The sequence below is a fragment of the Hypanus sabinus genome, assembly GCF_030144855.1.
Source record: "Hypanus sabinus isolate sHypSab1 chromosome X1 unlocalized genomic scaffold, sHypSab1.hap1 SUPER_X1_unloc_4, whole genome shotgun sequence".
Taxonomy (NCBI): Eukaryota; Metazoa; Chordata; class Chondrichthyes; order Myliobatiformes; family Dasyatidae; genus Hypanus; species Hypanus sabinus.
The window spans coordinates 1,122,969-1,149,605 of NW_026778973.1; the positions used below are offsets into that span (position 1 = coordinate 1,122,969).

The following is a 26,637-nucleotide window of genomic DNA, read 5'->3' on the forward strand; positions in this document are numbered from 1 at the left end:
TCCGGTTCCATACACACTTTCCCACTGTCGCACTTTATAGGTCCTTTCTTTCACATCTTATCCTCTTGCTCTTGACGTACATGTAGAATGCCTTGGGGTTTTCCTTAACTCCACCCACCAAGGCCTTCTCACGGCCCCTTCTGGCTCTGCTAATTTCCTTCTTAAGCTCCTTCCTATTAGCCTTATAACCATATAGATCTCTAACGTTACCTAGCTCTCTGAACCTTTCGTAAGCTTTTCTTTTCTTCTTGACTAGATTTACTACAGCCTTTGTACACCACAGTTCCTGTACCCTACCATAACATCCCTGTCTCATTGGAACGTACCTATACAGAACTCCACACAAATATCCCCTGACCAGGTTCATTTCCCAATACCGAATCAAGTACAGTGATAAGCTACTGTTGGTGATAATCCATACGTGGGTTCTGTTTGAGTATCCTGTGGCCACCACGTTGGGATGTCCCGTAGCTGAATTTGGGTGTGGTACCACTTGTGTTGAAAGGATATTTGTTGAAGATCATTGTCGGTGATATTTTGTGTGTGGAGTGGAACAACTCCGGAGATAAAACCTACTGAATTGTTATTTTGGAATATCAACATAATTGCCTTCTTACAAAATACACCTTTGGATTACAAATCTCTCTCTGTTACCAACAACAACAACCTCGTGCATTGAACTGACCTTTCTTACATATCATCGTAGGGCTGAACGATGGCAGATGGAGTTTAATGCTGATAAGTGTGAGGAGCTACATTTTGGTAGGAATAATCCAAATAGGACATACATGGTAGATGGTTGGGCATTGAGGAATGCAGTAGAACAGAGTGATCTAGGAATAATGGTGCACAGATCCCTGGAGGTGGAATCTCATGTGGATAGGGTGGTGAAGAAAGCGTTTGGTGTGCTGGCCTTTATAAATCAGAGCATTGAGTATAGGAGTTGGGATGTAATGTTAAAATTGTACAAGGCGTCAACAAACTAGAGAGAGTACAGAGGAGATTTACTAGAATGTTACCTGGGTTTCAGCACCTAAGTTACAGGGAAAGGTTGAACAAGTTAGGTCTTTATTCTTTGGAGCGTAGGAGGCTGAGGGGGGACTTGATAGGCTTGATAGGCTTTTTCCACTGAGAGTAGGAAAATTCAAACAAGAGGACATGAGTTGAGAGTTAAGGGGCAAAAGTTTAGTGGTAACACGAGGGTGAACTTCTTTACTCAGAGAGTGGTGGCTGTGCAGAACGAGCTTCCAGTAGGAGTGGTAGAGGCAGGTTTGATTTTTTCATCTAAAAAAAAATTTGGATAGGTATATGGACAGGAAAGGAATGGAGGGTTATGGGCTGAGTGCAGGTCGGTGGGACTAGGTGAGAGTAAGCGTTCGGCACGGACTAGAAGGGCCGAGCTGGCCTGTTTCCGTGCTGTAATTGTTATATAGTTAAATGTACTTCGGCCGCGAAGAAGAAAGCCAAGGAAACATTTCTGATTGGTTAATTGTGAGGTGCGTCAGCCAAGGCGAAGCGAAGTGGCCTTTGAAACAGAGGCATTGGGAGTGGCTGTGGTTCGAGTTGCCGTGCGCGAGGAGTAGGTGCTGGTAAGAGCAGGTAAAATCTTCTCAAACCTTATACTTCGCAAACACGACGCAGTTGGGGCAGCGGCTGTTCCTTCTGGGGCATGTGGCCGATTAGGGACACCACCGGTTATCTCTACCTCACAATCTATCATGAAAATCTGCATTTTATTGTCTACCTGCATCGAACCTTCTCCGTATATTGTTTACCGTGTTCTACCTCAATGCACTGTGTAATGACTAGATAAACAGTCTGTAAAACGAACTCTTCCACACGGTACCTGTACATGAGATAGCGATAAACCAATTTAGTAGTTTAATCTCCCTGTTGACTACACCTACAACTGAATGCAGTTCCTGCCACCCGATCTGGGGTAGGGCCGGGGAAGATTTGCAGGGCTGCTTGTGAGGGTTTAAACCAGCTCGCCGGGGGGTGTTTCCCTGCACGGAAATGAAGCCTCTAGGAGCCACAATGCGAGCAACAGAACAGCCAAGAGCGAAGAAAGGCAGGAGATTTAAACTGGACTTATTTTTATACACGAGGCTTAACAGTGAGGTGGATATACTTGGGTGGGTTGGATCTGGAGACTGGGACGTTTGTAGGGATCGTTCAGAGAGACCATTTGGTAGAGCTGAGAAGCAAAAGCAGGAAGGTCTCTATTTAAGACATGCCTCGTTACTGGAGCGTTTGTTTTCAGAGAAGTGAGAGTGAGGTGGGGAAAGATTTGAGTTAACAAGTTTCGATGCTGATGAGTTTCGTTTTTACGGAAGTGAAAGTGGGATTGGGAAAGATCTGAGTCAGGTGCGAGAACGGAAACGAACGAAAACCGTTCGTGGCTCGTTGGGCAGCCGCTGCCAGTAAAAGGAAGGTAAATGAAGCAGATCAGTCATTACAGGAGAAGATCATTGGACCGTGAGGCTTTGGATCGAGAGACTTGCATCAGGCAGGTCCCTCACCCTTTCTTTAAACTACTCAGATGGACTTAATTCTGTAAGTTTGTAATTGAGATTAAATTAGGTTACTAACAATATCATAATTTAAAGCAAGAAGGCTGCAAACGGACGTCATCCGGTAGAGCGGGAAAAGTTAACAAAGAAGACCGCCATAGTCAGGGAGACCGAGGAGGTGATAGACAGGAGTTCGAGGCAGGTGGTCACTCCAGGGCCAATGGAGACAGGCAAGTGGGTAAAAGTCAGGAGAGGTAAGGGGAAGAGGCAGGTACTAGAGAGTACCCCAGTGGCTGTACCCCTTGACAATAAGTACTCCTGTTTGAGTACTGTTGGGGGGGGGGAACAGCCTACCTGGGGGAAGCGGCAGTGGCCGTGCCTCTGGCACAGAGTCTGACCCTGTGGCTCAGAAGGGTAGGGAAAGGAAGAGGAAGGCAGTAGTGATAGGGGACTCTATAGTCAGGGGGTCAGACAGGCGATTCTGTGGATACAGGAAAGAAACTCGGATGGTAGTTTGTCTCCCAGGTGCCAGGGTCCAGGATGTTTCTGATCATGTCCAAGATATCCTGCGGTGGGAGGGAGAACAACCAGAGGTCGTGCTACATATTCGTACCAATGACATTGGTATGAAAAGGGAAGAGGTCCTGAAAGAAGACTACAGGGAGTTAGGAAGGAAGTTGAAAAGCAGGTCCTCAAAGGTAGTAATCTCTGGATTACTGCCTGTGCCACGCGACAGAGAGAATAGGAATAGAATGAGGTGGAGGATAAATGCGTGATTGAGGGATTGGAGCAGGGGGCAGGGATTCAGATTTCTGGATCATTGGGACCTCTTTTGGGGCAGTTGTGACCTGTACAAAAAGGACGGGTTGCACTTGAATCCCAGGGGGACCAATATCCTGTCAGGCTCTGAATCGGGGGTGTCAAACTCATTTTAGGTCACGGGCTGGATCAGTCGGGCGCGGGCGAACGCAGCTTTCATTGCCTCCGTTTTTTCAGCCTGTTCTCGTGTGTCTCAGTCTCTGCTATAACTACAAAGTGTTTCACTTCAGAAATTCCGTTTCTTATGAAGAAGACTGCTGAGCAAGCATGATTTTTATGATTGGTATTAACTTACAATCATAAGCTTCATATCACCGGGCCATTAATAATTAAAATAATAGATCTATCTAAAATGATCTCGCGGGCCGGATTTGTGAGTTTGACACCTAAGGGGTAAGCAGGCAACTGGGGAGAGTTTAAACTAGAACTGTTGGGGGTTGGGAACCGAATAGAAGAGAGTGGGGAAGAGGCAGTTGGCTCACAAATAGAGAAAGCTTGAAGACGATGTGTGAGGGAGGATAGGCAGGTGATAGAGAAGGGACATGCTCAGACCAAAGGTTTGAGATGTGACTTTTAACACGAGTATTGTGAACAAAGCGGATGAGCTTAGAGCGTGGATCAGTATTTGGAGATTTGATGTGGTGGCCATTACAGAGACTTGGATGGCTCAGGGACAGGAATGGTTACTTTAAGTGTCGGGTTTTAGATGTTTCAGAAAGGACAGGGAGGGAGGCAAAAGAGGTGGGGGTGTGGCACTGTTGATCAGAGATAGTGTCAGAGCTGCTGAAAAGGTGGACGCCATGGAGGGATTGTCTACAGAATCTCTGTGGGTGGAGGTTAGGAACAGGAAATGGTCAGTGACTCTACTGGGTGTTTTTATAGGCTGTCCAATATAAACAGGGATATCAAAGAGCAGATAGGGAAACAGATCCTGGATAGGTGTAATAATAACAGAGTTGTCATGGTGGGAGATTTTAATTTCCCAAATATCAATTGGCATCTGTCTCGAGCAAGAGGTTTAGATGGGGTGGTGTTTGTTAGGTGTGTTCAGGAAGGTTTCTACAAGAGGAGAGACTGTACTTGATTTGGTATTGGGAAATGAACCTGGTCAGGGGATATTTGTGTGGAGTTCTGTATAGGTACTTTCCAATGAGACAGGGATGTTATGGTAGGGTACAGGAACCGTGGTGTACAAAGGCTGTAGTAAATCTAGTCAAGAAGAAAAGAAAAGCTTACGAAAGGTTCAGAGAGCGAGGTAACGTTAGAGATCTATATGGTTATAAGGCTAACAGGAAGGAGCTTAAGAAGGAAATTAGCAGAGCCAGAAGGGGCCGTGAGAAGGCCTTGGTGGGTGGAGTTAAGGAAAACCCCAAGGCATTCTACATGTACGTCAAGAGCAAGAGGATAAGATGTGAAAGAAAGGACCTATAAAGTGCGACAGTGGGAAAGTGTGTATGGAACCGGAGGAAATAGCAGAGGTACTTAATGAATACTTCAGTATTCACTATGGAAAAGGATCTTGATGATTGTAGTGATGATTTATAGTGGACTGAAAAGCTTGAGCATGTAGATATTAAGACAGAGGCTGTGCTGGAACTTTTGGAAGCATCAAGTTGGATAAGTCACCCGGACCAGATGAGATGTACCCCGGGCTACAGTGGGAGGTGAGGGAGGAGATTGCTGAGCCTCTGGCAATGATCTTTGTATTATCAATGGGGATGGGAGAGGTTCCAGAGGATTAGAGGGTTGCTGATGTTGTTCCCTTATTCAAGAAAGGGAGTAGAGATAGCCCAGGGAATTATAGACCAGTGAGTCTTACTTCAGTGGTTGGTAAGTTGATGGAGAAGATCCTGAGAGGCAGGATTTATGAACCTTTGGAGAGGTATGATATGATTAGGAATAGTCAGCATGGATTTGTCAAAGGCAGGTCGTGCCTTATGAGCCTGATTGAATTTTTTGAGGATGTGACTAAACACATTGGTGAAGGAAGAGCAGTAGATGTAGTGTATATGGATTCCAGCAAGGCATTTGATAAGGTACCCCATGCAAGGTTTATTGAGGAAGTAAGGAGGCATGGGATCCAAGGGGACATTGCTTTGTGAATCCAGAACTGGCTTGCCCACAGAAGGCAAAACGTGGTTGTAGACGGGTCATATTCTGCATGGAGGTCGGTCACCAGTGGAGAACCTCAGGGATCTGTTCTGGGACCCTTACTCTTCGAGATTTTTATAAATGACCTGGATGAGGAAGTGGAGGGATGGGTTAGTAAGTTTTCTGATGACACAAAGGTTGGAGGTGGTGTGGATAGTGTGGAGGGCTGTCAGAGGTTACAGTGGGAGATCAATAGGATGCAAAACTGGGCTGAGAAGTGACAGATGGAGTTCAACCCAGATAAGTGTGATGTGGTTCATTTTGGTAGGTCAAATATGATGGCAAAATATAGTATTAATGGTAAGATTCTTGGCAGTGTGGAGGATCAGAGAGATCTTGGGGTCCAAGTCCATAGGACGCTGAAAGCAGCCTTGCAGGTTGACTCTGGTTAAGAAGGCGTATGGTGCATTGGCCTTCATCAATCGTGGAATTGAATTTAGGAGTTGAGAGGTAATGCTACAACTATTTAGGACCCTGGTCAGACCCCACTTGGAGTTCTGTGCGCATTTCTGTTCGCCTCACTACAGGAAGGATGTGGAAACCTTAGGAAGGGTGGAGAGGGGATTTACAAGGATGTTGCCTGGATTGGGGAGCATGCCTTATGAGAATAGGTTGAGTGAACTCGGCCTTTTCTCCTCGGAGCGACGGAGGATGAGAGGTGACCTGATAGAGGTGTGTAAGATGATGAGAGGCATTGATCGTGTGGATAGTCAGAGGCTTTTTCCCAGGGCTGAAATGGCTGTCACAAGAGGGCACTGGTTTAAGGTGCTGGGGAGTAGGTACAGAGGAGATGTCAGGGGTAAGTTTTTTACTCAGAGAGTGGTGAGTGCGTGGAATGGGCTGCCAGCAACAGTGGTGGAGGTGGATATGATAGGGTCTTCTAAGAGACTTTTGGATAGGAAAATGGAGCTTAGAAAAATAGAGGGCTGTGGGTAAGACTAGTAATTTCTAAGGTAGGGACATGTTCAGCACAACTTTGTGGGCTGAGTGACCTGTATTGTGCAGTTGGTTTTCTATGTTTCTAAAGGAAATGACAATTAATTAAATAAAGCACAACATAGCACAGGCCCTTCGGCCCACAATGTTGGGCTGACATTTACCCTACTCCAAGATCAATCTAACCCTCTCTCCTACATAGCCCTCCATGTTTCTGTCATCCATGTGCCTATATAAGTGTTGCTTAAACGTCCCTAATGTATCTGCCTCTACAACCATACCTGGTGGAGCATCCCACAAGCCCACCATTCTCAGTGTAAAAAAAAATTAAAAATCTTACTTCCAACATGCCACCCCCCCCCCCATACTTTACCCCAATCACTTTAAATAGATGTTCTCTGATATTATCCATTTCTGTCCTGTCCTGGGGGAAAATGTCTTGGGCAGTCCACTCAATCCATGCCTCTTACCATTTTGTACAGTCCGATCAATTCACCTCTCAGCCTCCCTCACTCCAGAGAGAAAAGCCCCAGCTCACTCAACCTATCCTCATAAGGCATGCTCTGTAATCCAGCCAGCACCCTGGTAAATCTCCTTTGCCCCCTCTGAAGTTTCCACATCCTTCCTACAAGGAGATGACCAGAACTGAACACAATATTCCAAGTGTGGTCTAACCAGGGTTTCATAGAGCTGCAACATAGCTCTTGAACGCAATCCCCCAACTGATAAAGGTCAACACAGCATACGTCATTTTAACCACGCTATTAACCTACAAAATTCATCGAAGTACATATACGTCACCTTATACTATCCTGAAGTTCATTTTCTTGTGGGCATTCAGAGTAAATACAAATAAACACACCAGAATCAAAGAAAATTGCACTCAAGATGGACAGGCAACCAGAGTGCAAAAGACAACAAACTGTAAATAAAAAAGAGGAATAATAAATATTGAGAACATGAGTTCTGAAGTCCTCAGAAGTGTGTCCAAAGTTTGTCGATAGGTTGTGGGAACAGTTGAATGTTGAGGTGAGTGAAGTTATTCCCTCTGGTTCAAAAGCCTGATGGTTGAGGAATAATAACTGTTCCTGAACCTGGTGGTGTTAGTCCTGAGGCTCCTGTACCTCCTTCCTGATGGTTGAGGGGTAATAACTGTTCCTGAACCTGGTGGTGTTAGTCCTGAGGCTCCTGTACCTCCTTCCTGATGGTTGAGGGATAATAACTGTTCCTGAACCTGGTGGTGTGGGTCCTGAGGCTCCTGTACCTCCTTCCTGATGGTTGAGGAATAATAACTGTTCCTGAACCTGGTGGTGTGGGACCTGAGGCTCCTGTACCTCCTTCCTGATGGTTGAGGGGTAATAACTGTTCCTGAACCTGGTGGTGTGGGTCCTGAGGCTCCTGTATCTCCTTCCTGATGGTTGAGGGGTAATAACTGTTCCTGAACCTGGTGGTGTGGGTCCTGAGACTCCTGTACCTTCTCCCTGACGGCAGCAGTGAGAAGAGAGCATGTCCAGGGTGGTGGAGGTCCCTGATGATGGATGCTCCTTTCCTGCAACACCGTTGATGGATGCTCAATGGTGAGCAGGGCCTTACCTGTGATGGACTTTTTGTAGGAGTTGCACTACCAGGCTGTGATGAACCCAGTCAGTATACTCTTCCCCCACGCATTTATAGAAGTTTCTCGAAGCTTTAGATGTCATGGATAATTTGTGCAAACTTCTAAGAAGATCAAGGTGCTGCTCTCCCTTCACTTCAATGGCAGTTACGTGCTGGGCCCTCGACACATCCTCTGAAAAGGTAACAGCAAGGAACTTAAAGTTGCTGTTCTCTCCACCTATACTCCCTTCATGGACCTTCAATTTCCTCCTTCTGTGGTCAATAGTCAGCTCTTTAATCTTTCTGAGATGGAATGAGCATGGCAACTTTGAGCAACCTATGAACTTGGAATAGAAGATTTTGTTCCTTCACGCTGCTATGAATCCCATCATTAACCCTGTACTGTGCCTTCAAGTTCAAACTTCCCAAAGTGAATCTCTCAGGATAAACTCCATCTGTTACTTCTCAGCTCAGCTCTGCATCCTGTCAATGTCCTGTTGTAATGTATGATAACTCTCCACAACTCCATAAAACTTTTGTGTCATCCACAAACTTACTAACCCACCTTTCCACTTCCTCATCCATACAAATCAAAGAGCTGGGATCCCAGAACAGATCCCTGTGGAACACCACTGGTCACCAACTTTGACTTGATAACTAATTAAACTAATGATGCCTAATTAAATGAATCTCTTCCTCTTTCAGAATCAGAATCATATTTGATATCACCGGCATATGTCATGAAATTTGTTGTTTTGTGGTGGCAGTGCATTGCAACACAGAATAATAAAGCTATAAATTATAATAGATATATGTAAAATAAATTAAGTAGAGGAAAAAAGTAGAGCAAAAAAGAGGAAAAATAGTGAGGTAGTGTTCATAGGTTCATTGACCGTTCAGAATCTGATGTCGGAGGGGAAGAAGCTGAAATGTTGAGTGTGGATCTTCAGGCTCCTGCACCACCTCTGTGATGGTAGCAATGGGAAAGGGCAAGTCCTGGGTGAATGATGCCACCTTTTCGAGGCAGCTTCTTTTGAAGGTATCCTAGATGTAGGAGAGGCTAGTGTCCATGGAACTAGTTGTTTATAATCAGCCCCACTAGCAACAAGAAGATTGAAGATCAGATTTATTGGTCTCTCTTATGTATACCATCACAAGAGACAAGGCTCCTGCAGACCGGAGGTAAGACAAAGGTTTTGGAAGTGAGTGTGAGTACTTGTCTGTTCTGTTTCAGCTGCCCTCTGTGTTTTGTGCCCAGGAACAAGATGACTGTCCTTCCTGCTCTGGCTTTAATGTTCCTTCTGCTGGGATTGGGTGAAGGTGAGACTCATCTGGTGTACATTCCTAAGTGGAATCCAGTCTTGCGACCCACCTGCCTGTCCCCGGGTCAGGCGCGTGTCTTCCCCCACTCACCGCCTGTCCCCGGGTCAGGCGCGTGTCTTCCCCCACTCACCGCCTGTCCCCGGGTCAGGCGCGTGTCTTCCCCCACTCACCGCCTGTCCCCGGGTCAGGCGCGTGTCTTCCCCCACTCACCGCCTGTCCCCGGGTCAGGCGTGTCTTCCCCCACTCACCGCCTGTCCCCGGGTCAGGCGTGTCTTCCCCCACTCACCGCCTGTCCCCGGGTCAGGCGCGTGTCTTCCCCCACTCACCGCCTGTCCCCGGGTCAGGCGTGTCTTCCCCCGCTCACCGCCTGTCCCCGGGTCAGGCGCGTGTCTTCCCCCACTCACCGCCTGTCCCCGGGTCAGGCGTGTCTTCCCCCACTCACCGCCTGTCCCCGGGTCAGGCGTGTCTTCCCCCGCTCACCGCCTGTCCCCGGGTCAGGCGCGTGTCTTCCCCCACTCACCGCCTGTCCCCGGGTCAGGCGCGTGTCTTCCCCCACTCACCGCCTGTCCCCGGGTCAGGCGTGTCTTCCCCCACTCACCGCCTGTCCCCGGGTCAGGCGTGTCTTCCCCCGCTCACCGCCTGTCCCCGGGTCAGGCGTGTGTCTTCCCCCACTCACCGCCTGTCCCCGGGTCAGGCGTGTGTCTTCCCCCGCTCACCGCCTGTCCCCGGGTCAGGCGCGTGTCTTCCCCCACTCACCGCCTGTCCCCAGGTCAGGCGTGTCTTCCCCCACTCACCGCCTGTCCCCGGGGTCAGGCGCGTGTCTTCCCCCGCTCACCGCCTGTCCCCGGGTCAGGCGCGTGTCTTCCCCCACTCACCGCCTGTCCCCGGGGTCAGGCGCGTGTCTTCCCCCGCTCACCGCCTGTCCCCGGGTCAGGCGCGTGTCTTCCCCCGCTCACCGCCTGTCCCCGGGTCAGGCGCGTGTCTTCCCCCACTCACCGCCTGTCCCCGGGTCAGGCGTGTCTTCCCCCACTCACCGCCTGTCCCCGGGTCAGGCGCGTGTCTTCCCCCACTCACCGCCTGTCCCCGGGTCAGGCGCGTGTCTTCCCCCGCTCACCGCCTGTCCCCGGGTCAGGCGCGTGTCTTCCCCCACTCACCGCCTGTCCCCGGGTCAGGCGTGTCTTCCCCCACTCACCGCCTGTCCCCGGGTCAGGCGCGTGTCTTCCCCCACTCACCGCCTGTCCCCGGGTCAGGCGTGTCTTCCCCCACTCACCGCCTGTCCCCGGGGTCAGGCGCGTGTCTTCCCCCGCTCACCGCCTGTCCCCGGGTCAGGCGCGTGTCTTCCCCCGCTCACCGCCTGTCCCCGGGTCAGGCGCGTGTCTTCCCCCACTCACCGCCTGTCCCCGGGTCAGGCGTGTCTTCCCCCACTCACCGCCTGTCCCCGGGTCAGGCGCGTGTCTTCCCCCACTCACCGCCTGTCCCCGGGTCAGGCGCGTGTCTTCCCCCGCTCACCGCCTGTCCCCGGGTCAGGCGCGTGTCTTCCCCCACTCACCGCCTGTCCCCGGGTCAGGCGTGTCTTCCCCCACTCACCGCCTGTCCCCGGGTCAGGCACGTGTCTTCCCCCACTCACCGCCTGTCCCCGGGTCAGGCGCGTGTCTTCCCCCGCTCACCGCCTGTCCCCGGGTCAGGCGCGTGTCTTCCCCCACTCACCGCCTGTCCCCGGGTCAGGCGTGTCTTCCCCCACTCACCGCCTGTCCCCGGGTCAGGCGCGTGTCTTCCCCCACTCACCGCCTGTCCCCGGGTCAGGCGCGTGTCTTCCCCCGCTCACCGCCTGTCCCCGGGTCAGGCGCGTGTCTTCCCCCACTCACCGCCTGTCCCCGGGTCAGGCGCGTGTCTTCCCCCACTCACCGCCTGTCCCCGGGTCAGGCGTGTCTTCCCCCACTCACCGCCTGTCCCCGGGTCAGGCGCGTGTCTTCCCCCGCTCACCGCCTGTCCCCGGGTCAGGCGCGTGTCTTCCCCCACTCACCGCCTGTCCCCGGGTCAGGCGTGTCTTCCCCCACTCACCGCCTGTCCCCGGGTCAGGCGCGTGTCTTCCCCCGCTCACCGCCTGTCCCCGGGGTCAGACCATGTTACATTCCACCCCCCCCCCACAACCCGAGGTCAGGCTGCGTAACATTCCTCCCCCTCACACCCATCCCCAGGGTCAGGCCATGCGACATTCCCCCCCTCACCCTGGAGTCAGGCCATCTGACATTCCCCCCCACCCCGGGGTCAGGCCGTGTGACATTCCCCCCTCACCCTCCCATCCCCAGGGTCAGAACGTCTGACATTCCCCCCTCACCCTCCCATCCCCAGGGTCAGGCCATGTGACATTCCCCCCTCACCCTCCCATCCCCAGGGTCAGAACGTCTGACATTCCCCCCTCACCCTCCCATCCCCAGGGTCAGAACGTCTGACATTCCCCCCTCACCCTCCCATCCCCAGGGTCAGGCCATGTGAAATTTCCCCCATTCACCCCCCACGAACCCGGCTGGGAGACCGGGGCGACAGTGTAATCCCAGATCTGGCTGGGAGACCAGGGAGACAGTGTAATCCCAGATCTGGCTGGGAGACCAGGGAGACAGTGTAATCCCAGATCCGAGTGGGAGACCAGGGAGACAGTGTAATCCCAGATCCGGGTGGGAGACCAGGGAGACAGTGTAATCCCGGATCTGGCTGGGAGACCGGGGAGTCAGTGTAATCCCAGATCCAGGTGGGAGACCAGGGAGACAGTGTAATCCCAGATCCGGGTGGGAGACCAGGGAGACAGTGTAATCCCAGATCCGGGTGGGAGACCAGGGAGACAGTGTAATCCCAGATTCGGGTGGGAGACCAGGGAGACAGTGTAATCCCAGATCCGGCTGGGAGACCAGGGAGACAGTGTAATCCCAGATCTGGCTGGGAGACCAGGGAGACAGTGTAATCCCAGATCCGGGTGGGAGACCAGGGAGACAGTGTAATCCCAGATCCGGGTGGGAGACCGGGGAGACAGTGTAATCCCAGATCCGGGTGGGAGACCGGGGAGACAGTGTAATCCCAGTTCCGGGTGGGAGACCGGGGAGACAGTGTAATCCCAGATCCGGGTGGGAGACCGGGGAGACAGTGTAATCCCGGATCCGGGTGGGAGACCGGGGAGTCAGTGTAATCCCGGATCCGGGTGGGAGACCGGGGAGACAGTGTAATCCCGGATCCGGGTGGGAGACCGGGGAGACAGTGTAATCCCGGATCCGGGTGGGAGACCGGGGAGACAGTGTAATCCCGGATCCGGGTGGGAGACCGGGGAGACAGTGTAATCCCGGATCCGGGTGGGAGACCGGGGAGTCAGTGTAATCCCGGATCCGGGTGGGAGACCGGGGAGACAGTGTAATCCCGGATCCGGGTGGGAGACCGGGGAGACAGTGTAATCCCAGATCCGGGTGGGAGACCGGGGAGTCAGTGTAATCCCAGATCCGGCTGGGAGACCGGGGAGACAGTGTAATCCCAGATCCGGGTGGGAGACCGGGAAGTCAGTGTAATCCCAGATCTGGCTGGGAGACCGGGGAGTCAGTGTAATCCCAGATCCGAGTGGGAGACCGGGGAGACAGTGTAATCCCAGATCCGAGTGGGAGACCGGGGAGTCAGTGTAATCCCAGATCCGAGTGGGAGACCAGGGAGACAGTGTAATCCCAGATCCAGCTGGGAGACCGGGGAGTCAGTGTAATCCCAGATCCGAGTGGGAGACCAGGGAGACAGTGTAATCCCAGATCCGAGTGGGAGACCGGGGAGACAGTGTAATCCCAGATCCGGGTGGGAGACCGGGGAGTCAGTGTAATCCCAGATCCGGGTGGGAGACCGGGGAGACAGTGTAATCCCAGATCCAGGCGGGAGACCGGGGAGACAGTGTAATCCCAGATCCGAGTGGGAGACCGGGGAGTCAGTGTAATCCCAGATCCGAGTGGGAGACCGGGGAGACAGTGTAATCCCAGATCCGGCTGGGAGACCGGGGAGTCAGTGTAATCCCAGATCCGAGTGGGAGACCAGGGAGACAGTGTAATCCCAGATTCGAGTGGGAGACCGGGGAGACAGTGTAATCCCAGATCCGGGTGGGAGACCGGGGAGTCAGTGTAATCCCAGATCCGGGTGGGAGACCGGGGAGACAGTGTAATCCCAGATCCGGGCGGGAGACCGGGGAGACAGTGTAATCCCAGATCCGGGCGGGAGACCGGGGAGTCAGTGTAATCCCAGATCCGGGTGGGAGACCGGGGAGACAGTGTAATCCCAGATCCAGGCGGGAGACCGGGGAGACAGTGTAATCCCAGATCCGAGTGGGAGACCGGGGAGTCAGTGTAATCCCAGATCCGAGTGGGAGACCGGGGAGACAGTGTAATCCCAGATCCGGCTGGGAGACCGGGGAGTCAGTGTAATCCCAGATCCGAAGTGGGAGACCAGGGAGACAGTGTAATCCCAGATTCGAGTGGGAGACCGGGGAGACAGTGTAATCCCAGATCCGGGTGGGAGACCGGGGAGTCAGTGTAATCCCAGATCCGGGTGGGAGACCGGGGAGACAGTGTAATCCCAGATCCGGGCGGGAGACCGGGGAGACAGTGTAATCCCAGATCCGGGCGGGAGACCGGGGAGTCAGTGTAATCCCAGATCCGGGTGGGAGACCGGGGAGTCAGTGTAATCCCGGATCCGGGTGGGAGACCGGGGAGACAGTGTAATCCCGGATCCGGGTGGGAGACCGGGGAGTCAGTGTAATCCCGGATCCGGGTGGGAGACCGGGGAGACAGTGTAATCCCAGATCCGGGTGGGAGACCGGGGAGACAGTGTAATCCCGGATCCGGGTGGGAGACCGGGGAGACAGTGTAATCCCGGATCCGGGTGGGAGACCGGGGAGACAGTGTAATCCCGGACCCAGCTGATGCTGCTTTCTCAAGCTGACGTGTGCTTGTCCCCAGGGCTGGAGTCCGGAGAGCTGCGTCTGTCCAGCGGCCGACTGCCCAGCGAGGGCCGAGTGGAGGTTTACTACGATGGAGAGTGGGGCACCGTGTGTGATGATGGTTGGGACCTCACTGATGCTCACGTTGTCTGCCGCAGCCTCGGCTACCTCAATGCCACGGAGGCTGTTGCCGGAGGCTTCTTCGGATCAGGTGAGGGGTCTGGGGGGGGATCTCTATATTTCCCTGATCACCAGAGGGAACGACTGGTGAGCAGTAGGTGGCCACAGTGTGATTTTGCTGAGAACCGAGATTGACTGGCTAGTGGGGAATGGGGTCCCTAATGCTCCTCTCCCTCGGCTCCTGCCCGGACCCAGCGCTGCTCCACCTCGGGCCCGCCTGGACCCCAGTGCCCCCTCACTCTGCCCTGCCCAGACCCAGCACTCCTCTCCCTCGGCCCTTGCCTGGACCCAGTGCCCCTCCGCCTTGGCCTTGGCCCCACATGGACCCCAGTGCCCCCTCACTCGGCCCTGCCCAGACCCAGCACTCCTCTCCCTCGGCCCTTGCCTGGACCCAGTGCCCCTCCGCCTTGGCCTTGGCCCCACATGGACCCCAGTGCCCCCTCACTCGGCCCTGTCAAGATGCTTGAGCCCTACTCTTTTGCCTCACCCGGACCCCATGAACCCTGATATCTGTCTCCCCGTGACCCCAGTTTCACTCTTTGACCGCAACACTGCTGCAGGCCCATGCTGATGTGACCCAGAGATGTGGATCCCTGAGGAGAAGGACATGACACTAAGGTGAGGGGGTGACCCTGAGGCTGTGCTGACTCCAATCTGCCTCTCCCCCAGGGTCAGGCCCAATCCTGCTGGATGATGTGTCCTGTACTGGAACCGAGACGTCTCTTGCTGACTGCAAGACCAAAGGCTGGAAGATCCACGACTGCCAACACTCAGAGGATGCTGGCGTTCGATGTGACCCCCGTGAGCAGCAGCCCGTGAATGGGGGGGTGGGAATGGGGTGCTGGCGTTCGATGTGACCCCCGTGAGCAGCAGCCCGTGAATGGGGGGGTGGGAATGGGGTGCTGGCGTTCGATGTGACCCCCGTGAGCAGCAGCCCGTGAATGGGGGGGTGGGAATGGGGTGCTGGCGTTCGATGTGACCCCCGTGAGCAGCAGCCCGTGAATGAGGGGGTGGGAATGGGGTGCTGGCGTTCGATGTGACCCCCGTGAGCAGCAGCCCGTGAATGGGGGGGTGGGAATGGGGTGCTGGCGTTCGATGTGACCCCCGTGAGCAGCAGCCCGTGAATGGGGGGGTGGGAATGGGGTGCTGGCGTTCGATGTGACCCCCGTGAGCAGCAGCCCGTGAATGGGGGGGGTGGGAATGGGGTGCTGGCGTTCGATGTGACCCCCGTGAGCAGCAGCCCGTGAATGGGGGGGGTGGGAATGGGGTGCTGGCGTTCGATGTGACCCCCGTGAGCAGCAGCCCGTGAATGGGGGGGTGGGAATGGGGTGCTGGAGTTCAATGTGACCCCCGTGAGCAGCAGCCCGTGAATGGGGGGGTGGGAATGGGGTGCTGGCGTTCGATGTGACCCCCGTGAGCAGCAGCCCGTGAATGGGGGGGTGGGAATGGGGTGCTGGCGTTCGATGTGACCCCCGTGAGCAGCAGCCCGTGAATGGGGGGGTGGGAATGGGGTGCTGGAGTTCAATGTGACCCCCGTGGGCAGCAGCCCGTGAATGGGGGGGTGGGAATGGGGTGCTGGCGTTCGATGTGACCCCCGTGAGCAGCAGCCCGTGAATGGGGGGGTGGGAATGGGGTGCTGGCGTTCGATGTGACCCCCGTGGGCAGCAGCCCGTGAATGGGGGGGTGGGAATGGGGTGCTGGCGTTCGATGTGACCCCCGTGAGCAGCAGCCCGTGAATGGGGGGGGTGGGAATGGGGTGCTGGAGTTCAATGTGACCCCCGTGAGCAGCAGCCCGTGAATGGGGGGGTGGGAATGGGGTGCTGGCGTTCGATGTGACCCCCGTGAGCAGCAGCCCGTGAATGGGGGGGTGGGAATGGGGTGCTGGCGTTCGATGTGACCCCCGTGGGCAGCAGCCCGTGAATGGGGGGGGTGGGAATGGGGTGCTGGCGTTCGATGTGACCCCCGTGAGCAGCAGCCCGTGAATGGGGGGGTGGGAATGGGGTGCTGGCGTTCGATGTGACCCCCGTGAGCAGCAGCCCGTGAATGGGGGGGTGGGAATGGGGTGCTGGCGTTCGATGTGACCCCCGTGAGCAGCAGCCCGTGAATGGGGGGGTGGGAATGGGGTGCTGGCGTTCGATGTGACCCCCGTGAGCAGCAGCCCGTGAATGGGGGGGTGGGAATGGGGTGCTGGCGTTCGATGTGACCCCCGTGAGCAGCAGCCCGTGAATGGGGGGGTGGGAATGGGGTGCTGGCGTTCGATGTGACCCCCGTGAGCAGCAGCCCGTGAATGGGGGGGTGGGAATGGGGTGCTGGCGTTCGATGTGACCCCCGTGAGCAGCAGCCCGTGAATGGGGGGGTGGGAATGGGGTGCTGGCGTTCGATGTGACCCCCGTGAGCAGCAGCCCGTGAATGGGGGGGTGGGAATGGGGTGCTGGCGTTCGATGTGACCCCCGTGAGCAGCAGCCCGTGAATGGGGGGGGTGGGAATGGGGTGCTGGCGTTCGATGTGACCCCCGTGAGCAGCAGCCCGTGAATGGGGGGGTGGGAATGGGGTGCTGGCGTTCGATGTGACCCCCGTGAGCAGCAGCCCGTGAATGGGGGGGTGGGAATGGGGTGCTGGCGTTCGATGTGACCCCCGTGAGCAGCAGCCCGTGAATGGGGGGGTGGGAATGGGGTGCTGGCGTTCGATGTGACCCCCGTGAGCAGCAGCCCGTGAATGGGGGGGTGGGAATGGGGTGCTGGCGTTCGATGTGACCCCCGTGAGCAGCAGCCCGTGAATGGGGGGGGTGGGAATGGGGTGCTGGCGTTCGATGTGACCCCCGTGAGCAGCAGCCCGTGAATGGGGGGGTGGGAATGGGGTGCTGGAGTTCAATGTGACCCCCGTGAGCAGCAGCCCGTGAATGGGGGGGTGGGAATGGGGTGCTGGCGTTCGATGTGACCCCCGTGAGCAGCAGCCCGTGAATGGGGGGGTGGGAATGGGGTGCTGGCGTTCGATGTGACCCCCGTGAGCAGCAGCCCGTGAATGGGGGGGTGGGAATGGGGTGCTGGAGTTCAATGTGACCCCCGTGGGCAGCAGCCCGTGAATGGGGGGGTGGGAATGGGGTGCTGGCGTTCGATGTGACCCCCGTGAGCAGCAGCCCGTGAATGGGGGGGTGGGAATGGGGTGCTGGCGTTCGATGTGACCCCCGTGGGCAGCAGCCCGTGAATGGGGGGGTGGGAATGGGGTGCTGGCGTTCGATGTGACCCCCGTGAGCAGCAGCCCGTGAATGGGGGGGGTGGGAATGGGGTGCTGGAGTTCAATGTGACCCCCGTGAGCAGCAGCCCGTGAATGGGGGGGTGGGAATGGGGTGCTGGCGTTCGATGTGACCCCCGTGAGCAGCAGCCCGTGAATGGGGGGGTGGGAATGGGGTGCTGGCGTTCGATGTGACCCCCGTGAGCAGCAGCCCGTGAATGGGGGGGGTGGGAATGGGGTGCTGGCGTTCGATGTGACCCCCGTGGGCAGCAGCCCGTGAATGGGGGGGGTGGGAATGGGGTGCTGGCGTTCGATGTGACCCCCGTGGGCAGCAGCCCGTGAATGGGGGGGTGGGAATGGGGTGCTGGCGTTCGATGTGACCCCCGTGGGCAGCAGCCCGTGAATGGGGGGGTGGGAATGGGGTGCTGGCGTTCGATGTGACCCCCGTGAGCAGCAGCCCGTGAATGGGGGGGTGGGAATGGGGTGCTGGCGTTCGATGTGACCCCCGTGAGCAGCAGCCCGTGAATGGGGGGGTGGGAATGGGGTGCTGGCGTTCGATGTGACCCCCGTGAGCAGCAGCCCGTGAATGGGGGGGTGGGAATGGGGTGCTGGCGTTCGATGTGACCCCCGTGAGCAGCAGCCCGTGAATGGGGGGGTGGGAATGGGGTGCTGGCGTTCGATGTGACCCCCGTGAGCAGCAGCCCGTGAATGGGGGGGTGGGAATGGGGTGCTGGCGTTCGATGTGACCCCCGTGAGCAGCAGCCCGTGAATGGGGGGGGTGGGAATGGGGTGCTGGCGTTCGATGTGACCCCCGTGAGCAGCAGCCCGTGAATGGGGGGGTGGGAATGGGGTGCTGGCGTTCGATGTGACCCCCGTGAGCAGCAGCCCGTGAATGGGGGGGTGGGAATGGGGTGCTGGCGTTCGATGTGACCCCCGTGAGCAGCAGCCCGTGAATGGGGGGGTGGGAATGGGGTGCTGGCGTTCGATGTGACCCCCGTGAGCTGCAGCCCGTGAATGGGGGGGGTGGGAATGGGGTGCTGGCGTTCGATGTGACCCCCGTGAGCAGCAGCCCGTGAATGGGGGGGGTGGGAATGGGGTGCTGGCGTTCGATGTGACCCCCGTGAGCAGCAGCCCGTGAATGGGGGGGTGGGAATGGGGTGCTGGCGTTCGATGTGACCCCCGTGAGCAGCAGCCCGTGAATGGGGGGGTGGGAATGGGGTGCTGGCGTTCGATGTGACCCCCGTGAGCAGCAGCCCGTGAATGGGGGGGGTGGGAATGGGGTGCTGGCGTTCGATGTGACCCCCGTGAGCAGCAGCCCGTGAATGGGGGGGTGGGAATGGGGTGCTGGCGTTCGATGTGACCCCCGTGAGCAGCAGCCCGTGAATGGGGGGGTGGGAATGGGGTGCTGGAGTTCAATGTGACCCCCGTGGGCAGCAGCCCGTGAATGGGGGGGTGGGAATGGGGTGCTGGCGTTCGATGTGACCCCCGTGAGCAGCAGCCCGTGAATGGGGGGGTGGGAATGGGGTGCTGGCGTTCGATGTGACCCCCGTGAGCAGCAGCCCGTGAATGGGGGGGTGGGAATGGGGTGCTGGCGTTCGATGTGACCCCCGTGAGCAGCAGCCCGTGAATGGGGGGGTGGGAATGGGGTGCTGGCGTTCGATGTGACCCCCGTGAGCAGCAGCCCGTGAATGGGGGGGGTGGGAATGGGGTGCTGGCGTTCGATGTGACCCCCGTGAGCAGCAGCCCGTGAATGGGGGGGGTGGGAATGGGGTGCTGGCGTTCGATGTGACCCCCGTGAGCAGCAGCCCGTGAATGGGGGGGGTGGGAATGGGGTGCTGGCGTTCGATGTGACCCCCGTGAGCAGCAGCCCGTGAATGGGGGGGTGGGAATGGGGTGCTGGCGTTCGATGTGACCCCCGTGAGCAGCAGCCCGTGAATGGGGGGGTGGGAATGGGGTGCTGGCGTTCGATGTGACCTCCGTGAGCAGCAGCCCGTGAATGGGGGGGGTGGGAATGGGGTGCTGGAGTTCAATGTGACCCCCGTGAGCAGCAGCCCGTGAATGGGGGGGGTGGGAATGGGGTGCTGGCGTTCGATGTGACCCCTGTGGGCAGCAGCCCGTGAATGGGGGGGGTGGGAATGGGGTGCTGGCGTTCGATGTGACCCCCGTGAGCAGCAGCCCGTGAATGGGGGGGGTGGGAATGGGGTGCTGGAGTTCAATGTGACCCCCGTGGGCAGCAGCCGTCGAATGGAGGGGTGGGAATGGGGTGCTGGAGTTCAATGTGACCCCCGTGGGCAGCAGCCGTCGAATGGAGGGGGTGGGAATGTGGTCCATGACAGACAGTGAGGAGGGATCAATGACAGACGGTGGGAAGTGAGTGACAGACAGAGGGGAGGGGTCCGTGACGGACGGTGAGGAGTGAGTGACGTGACAGACAGTGGGGAGAGGTCAGTGACAGAGGGTGGGGAGGGAATGATGTGACGGATGGTGGGGAGGGGTCAGTGACAGAGGGTGGGGAGGGAATGATGTGACGGATGGTGGGGAGGGGTCAGTGACAGAGGGTGGGGAGGGAATGATGTGACGGATGGTGGGGAGGGGTCAGTGACAGAGGGTGGGGAGGGAATGATGTGACGGATGGTTGGGAGGGGTCAGTGAGAGGGTGGGGAGGGAATGACGTGACAGATGGTGAGGAGGGGTAAGTGATGGACGGTGGGGAGGGAGTGACAGACAGAGGGCACGGGTCCGTGATGGACCGTGGGGAGGGGTCAGTGATGCACGGTGTGGAGGGAATGACGTGACAGACGGTGGGGAGGGGTCCGTGATGGACAGTGGGGAGGGGTCAGTAATGCACGGTGGGGAGGGGTCAGTGATGCATGGTAGGGAGGGAATGATCTGACGGATGGTGAGGAGGGGTCAGTGACAGACAGTGTGGAGTGGTCTGTGACGTGACGGACGGTGGGGAGGGAGTGATGTGAGGGTCAGTGAGGAGAGGTCAATGACAGACGGTGGGGAGGGGACCGTGACAGACAGTGAGGAGGGATAAGTGATGGACAGTGGGGAGGGGTCAGTGATGGACAGTGGGGAGGGGTCAGTGATGCATGGTAGGGAGGGAATGATCTGACGGATGGTGAGGAGGGGTCAGTGACAGACATTGTGGAGTGGTCTGTGACGTGACGGACGGTGGGGAGGGAGTGATGTGAGGGTCAGTGAGGAGAGGTCAATGACAGACGGTGGGGAGGGGACTGTGACAGACAGTGAGGAGGGATAAGTGATGGACAGTGGGGAGGGGTCAGTGATGCATGGTGGGGAGGGAATGATCTGATGGATGGTGGGGAGGGGTCAGTGACAGACAGTGGGGAGGGAGTGACAGACAGAGGGCAGGGGTCCATGATGGATGATGGGGAGGGGTCAGTGATGCACGGTGGGGAGGGAATGATGTGACAGACAGTGGGGAGGGGTCAGTGACAGACGGTGGGGAGGGGTCTGTGATGTGATGCATGGTGGGGAGGGGTCAGTGACAGATGGTGGGGAGGGAGTGACAGACAGAGGGCAGGGGTCAGTGATGGACGGTGGGGAGGGGTAAGTGATGCATGGTAGGGAGGGAATGACGTGACAGACGGTGGGGAGGGAGTGACAGACGGTGGGGAGGGAGTGACGGACGGTGGGGAAGGGAGCGTGACAGACGGTGGGGAGGGGTCAATGATGCATGGTAGGGAGGGAATGATGTGACAGACGGTGGGGAGGGGTCCATGATGGACGGTGGGGAGGGAGTGATGTGACAGACGGTGGGGAGGGGTCCATGATGGACGGTGGGGAGGGAGTGACAGACAGAGGGCAGGTGTCAGTGATTGTCGGTGGGGAGGGGTCAGTGACAGATGGTGGGGAGGGAGTGACAGATGGTGAGGAAGGGTAAGTGATGGACAGTGAGGAGGGGTCAGTGATGCATGGTGGGGAGGGGTCAGTGACAGACGGTGGGGAGGGGTCTGTGACGGACGGTTTGGAGAGGTCAGTGACGTGATGCACGGTGGGGAGGGAATGACGTGACAGACGGTGGGGAGGGGTCAGTGACAGACGGTGGGGAGGGGTCTGTGACGGACGGTTTGGAGAGGTCTGTGACGTGATGGACGATGGGGAGGGAGTGATGTGAGGGACAGTGGGGAGGGGTCAGTGACAAATGGTGGGGAGGGGACTGTGACAGACGGTGAGGAAGGGTAAGTGATGGACAGTGAGGAGGGGTCAGTGACAGATGGTGAGGAAGGGTAAGTGATGGACAGTGAGGAGGGGTCAGTGATGCATGGTGGGGAGGGGTCAATGACAGACGGTGGGGAGGGAGTGACAGACAGAGGGCAGGTGTCAGTGATTGTCGGTGGGGAGGGGTCAGTGATGCATGGTGAGGAATGACGTGACAGACGGTGGGGAGGGGTCCATGATGGACGGTGGGGAGGGGTCAGTGACAAATGGTGGGGAGGGGACTGTGACAGACGGTGAGGAAGGGTAAGTGACGGACAGTGAGGAGGGGTCAGTGACAGATGGTGAGGAAGGGTAAGTGATGGACAGTGAGGAGGGGTCAGTGATGCATGGTGGGGAGAGGTCAATGACAGACGGTGGGGAGGGAGTGACAGACGGTGGGGAGGGGTCAGTGATGCACGGTGGGGAGGGAATGACATGACAGACGGTGGGGAGGTGTCCGTGACGGATGGTGGGGAGGGGTCTGTGACGGACGGTTTGGAGTGGTCTGTGATGTGATGGACAGTGGGGAGGGAGTAATGTGAGGGACAGCGGGGATGGGTCAGTGACAGATGGTGGGGAGGGGTCCATGATGGAAAGTGAGTTGGGAGTGACGTGATGGACAGTGAGGAGGGAGTGATGTGATGGACTATGGGGAGGGAGTGACGTGGCGGACGGCGTGGAGGGAGTGGGATGGCTGAGTGGGGAGTGACTGGACTGCTGGATGTTAAGGACAATACAGAGAGTGGGGAGGGGTGGGTTCACTGGGAAGGGAATAAACAGACCATTGGAGATGAGGGAGTGGCTGATGTGACGATTGCTGGGGTGGGGTGGTGGAACTGCTGACTACCGCAGAGTCTGGAGCTGATCTGAGGTTGGCAGTTTGACGGTGCATGGTTGTTTGTGGTTTGTTTTGTCATTGACACAGGCCCTTCCACTTGTTTAAGCCATGCATACCATTGCCACCCATTTTACATTAATGTTTATTCACAGAATGTAGCCCTGAACAGGATCTTCGGCGCATGATATCTGTGCTGAACACAATGTTAAATTAAACTTAATTCCGCAGGGTTCGGTGTTGGGACCCCAACTCTTTACAATCTATATTAATGATTTAGAGAAAAGGACTAAGTGCAATGTATCGAAGTTTGCTGATGACACAAAGATGGGAGGGAGTGTAATGAGTGTGGAGGACATTGAAACCCTGCAGGGGGACATAGATAGGCTGAGTGATTGGGCAGACATTTGGCAGATGAAATATAATACTGACAAGTGTGAGGTCTTGCACTTTGGCAGGAAAAATAATAGAGCAAGTTATTATCTAAATGGAGAGAAGCTGGAAAATGCTTCTGTGCAAAGGGATCTGGGGGTCCTGGTGCAGGAAACACAAAAAGTTAGTATGCAAGTGCAGCAGGTGGTCAAGAAGGCCAATGGAATGCTGGCTTTTATTGCTAGGGGGATGGAGTATAAGAACAGGGAGGTCTTACTGCAGTTGTACTGGGTATTGGTGAGACCACACCTGGAGTACTGCGTGCAGTTCTGGTGTCCATATTTAAGAAAGGACATACTGACTCTCGAGGCAGTGCAGAGAAGGTTCACTAGGTTAATTCTGGGGATGGGTGGGTTGATGTATGATGAGAGGTTGAGTAGATTGGGACTCTACTCATTGGAGTTCCGAAGAATGAGAGGCGATCTTATTGAAACATATAAGATTGTGAAGGGGCTTGATCGGGTGGATGCGGGCAGAATGTTCCCAATGATGGGTGAAACTAGGACTAGAGGGCATAATCTTAAAATAAGGGGATGCCGTTCCAGGACTGAGATGAGGAGAAATTTCTTCACTCAGAGGGTAGTGGGGCTGTGGAATTTACTGCCCCAGAGAGCTGTGGAAGCTACTACACTCAATAAATTCAAAACGGAGATAGACATTTTCCTGGATAAAAATGGCATTAGGGGATACGGTGAGCGAGCAGGTAAGTGGACATGAGGCTAGGTTTAGATCAGCCATGTGATCTCCTGGACCAGTTTTCGATAGCCTGGATGGGTCGGAGAGGAATTTTCCAGATTTTTTCTCCTCAATTGGCAAATCGTTTCTTTCCCCCGGGTGATCACATGGGTTGGGCGGGATGAATAATAAAATAAAATGGGCGGTATGGTGCCCTGTTGGTTGGCACTGTTGCCTTGTGGGATTTGGTGAAAACTAGAGTTAAGATTGGATCAGCCATGATCTTGTTGAATGGCGGAGCAGGCTTGAGGGGCCGATTGGCCTACTCCTGCTCCTATCTCTTATGTTCTTATGTTTATGTTCTTTCCTACTGCACATGAACCTTTCCCCTCTCATTTCAGTTTGAACATAGAACAGCCCATTCCACCCACAATATCTGAGCTGAATACAAAGTAAATCCCTTCTTGCAGAAGCCTACATTCCGACACTGGCTGCTGTTTATGTGTTAACTGTCTCTCTAATACCACTATCAAACCAGCTTACAACACCACCCCAGGCACCCACCAATCTCTGTAAAAATAAAAAAACCTTCCCCCTTCCCCATCACGTAAACTAACTTTCCTCTGGTAACTCTGGTACTTGGCATTTCTACCCTGTAAAAAGGCTGTGATTCTCTACCCCTCTCTCTCATACACTCCATACTTCTCAATTTGATATTCTAGAGAACATAGAACATTACAGAACAGTACATGCCCTTCAGCCCACAATGTTGTGCTGTCCCTTTAACCCTTCCCTTACACATAGCCTCCATTTTTCTATCATTCATGTGCCTGTCTAAGAGTTGCTTACAGTCCCTAATATATCTGCCTCCACCTCCACCCCTGCCAGGATGTTCCATGCAACCACTGCTCTCTGTATTTCTTAAAAATAAATTACTTCTGACGTTCCCCCCCCCCACATTCTTCCAATCACCTTACAATTATGCCCCCTCATATTAGCATTTTTGCCTATTACATCTGTGCTGCTTGAGTATATTTTTATCAAGTCACCGCTCATTCTCCTTCACTCCAAAGAGAAAAGCCTGAGCTCACTTCACTTTTCCTCATAAGACATGCCTTCAAGTCCAGGCAACGTCCTGATAAAACTCTCCTGCACCCTCTCAAAAACTTCCACTTTCTTCTTGTAATGAGGCAACCAGAACTGAACACAATATTCCGTGACCATGGTTTTGTAGATCTGCAACATTACCTCATGGCTCTTGAACTTAATGAAGCTCAAACACCATACAGCTTCTTAACCACCCTATCAACATGTGTGCCAACTTTGAAAGATCTATCAAGATGGACCCCAAGATCCCTCTATTCCACCACACTGCTAAGAACTCTGCCATTAACCCTGTACTTGCCTTCAAATTAGACCTTTAATTTTCTGGCTGAATTCCCTCTGCCACTTAGCCCAGCTCTGCACATTGTCAGTGACCCCTAGAAATCCGCTACATAGAAACATGAAATGGCTGGCCTGCCAGAAATGTCGAGAATGGTTTGGTTGCACCTTAAACAGGATGAAACAAACATGTTTTTCCTTGTGCTGTAATCTGCCAAATGTGGAGAAACCTTAAAACTTGTAAGATCACTGTCAAGTTTGCAACAGTCAAAAGTTGCTCTAAAATGTACAGGAGCTACTAGGCAATTTGTACATTATCCTAACTTTTCTGTTTGCATGTTGAGGAAGATTTTCACCAAACTGTTTGTGGTGTGTTTTGTCCATTCATAATCTATTGCCCACCCCTACTCAACCCTGGCTCATTAGAAGGTTTCAAACTGATCTTTGATATAAGCAAACTAATTAAAAATAAATGCAAGGTGCTTATATTGATTTAGTCTTCCCAAGTGACATCTAAGAAATTTAAAATGAGAAATTTTTGACTTCCCTCCTCCCCTCCTGATGTGTATTTGTATGTACATAGCTTGTGATTAAAGCATGAAAAAGCTTCAATCCTGGAAAAAAAAAAAAAAAACAATGTTCCAGACTATCCACAACTGCACCAACTTTCATGCCAGTGAGACTGGCTGTCCCCACTGCACCACTTTACCACTCTGAGCTGCGGTGTTCCTGTTTCTGGGAAGGTGTGTTTTCAGAATTATGAGAAGAATGTTTTGTTCTCCAGGGCGGCTGGACCAGCTGTTTGGCTACAGACTAGACCTCACTTCAGAGTTCTACAAATCTTTAGAAGAATTATACGAGAGTCACAGGGACTGTGACATGAACATCACAGTGAGCAGCCTGGAGGACGGCCGTGAAGAGGCGCGCTTCTGTGTTCACAGACTAATCCTGTCACTGCACACAGATGGAAATCTGCTCAGCCAGAGTCAAGGCAGCTGCTTCAATTTGTTGGTGTCTCAGGACTGTGTGCAGTATGTCGATGACATCATCAGGTAATTACTGCTCGCCCCTCACCCCCGGTCACTGGGTAGACACAGGGTAGGAAGAGAGTACCCAGGGGATGGACAAGTTGTCACCCCCCTGGTCACTGGGTAGAGACAAGGCAGGGAGTGAGTACCCAGGGGAAGGAACAAGTTGTCACTCTCAGTCACTTGGTAGACACATGGCAAGGACTAGTTCTCACCCCGGACACTGGGTAGACACAGGGCAGGGAGAGGGTACCCAGGGAAGGGAATATTTGTACAAACAACATGGGGTAGACTGCTCTTGGAGAATTGTGTACAGACATAACACAGGGACACGATGTTCAGAGTATTGCGTAC

The 26,637-nt window shown here is 55.1% G+C and overlaps 1 protein-coding gene across 3 annotated transcripts in view; it reads left to right on the plus strand.

The window, feature by feature from the left end:
- The first annotated feature begins 1,478 nt into the window (after positions 1-1,478).
- The window catches only part of LOC132385645 (galectin-3-binding protein-like), a 41,829-nt gene continuing 16,670 nt past the window's right edge, over positions 1,479-26,637 (plus strand). The window contains exons 1-5 of one of the 3 annotated variants that reach the window (XM_059957833.1): positions 1,479-1,599; positions 9,250-9,335; positions 14,312-14,503; positions 15,142-15,273; positions 26,040-26,307. In XM_059957833.1, the coding sequence (XP_059813816.1) occupies positions 9,281-9,335; positions 14,312-14,503; positions 15,142-15,273; positions 26,040-26,307 (647 nt within the window). In that variant the 5' untranslated portion in view covers positions 1,479-1,599; positions 9,250-9,280. Of the gene's footprint in view, positions 1,600-2,499; positions 2,557-9,249; positions 9,336-14,311; positions 14,504-15,141; positions 15,274-26,039; positions 26,308-26,637 lie in introns of those variants that run through there. The other 2 variants (XM_059957834.1, XM_059957832.1) reach the window with 2 other exon arrangements.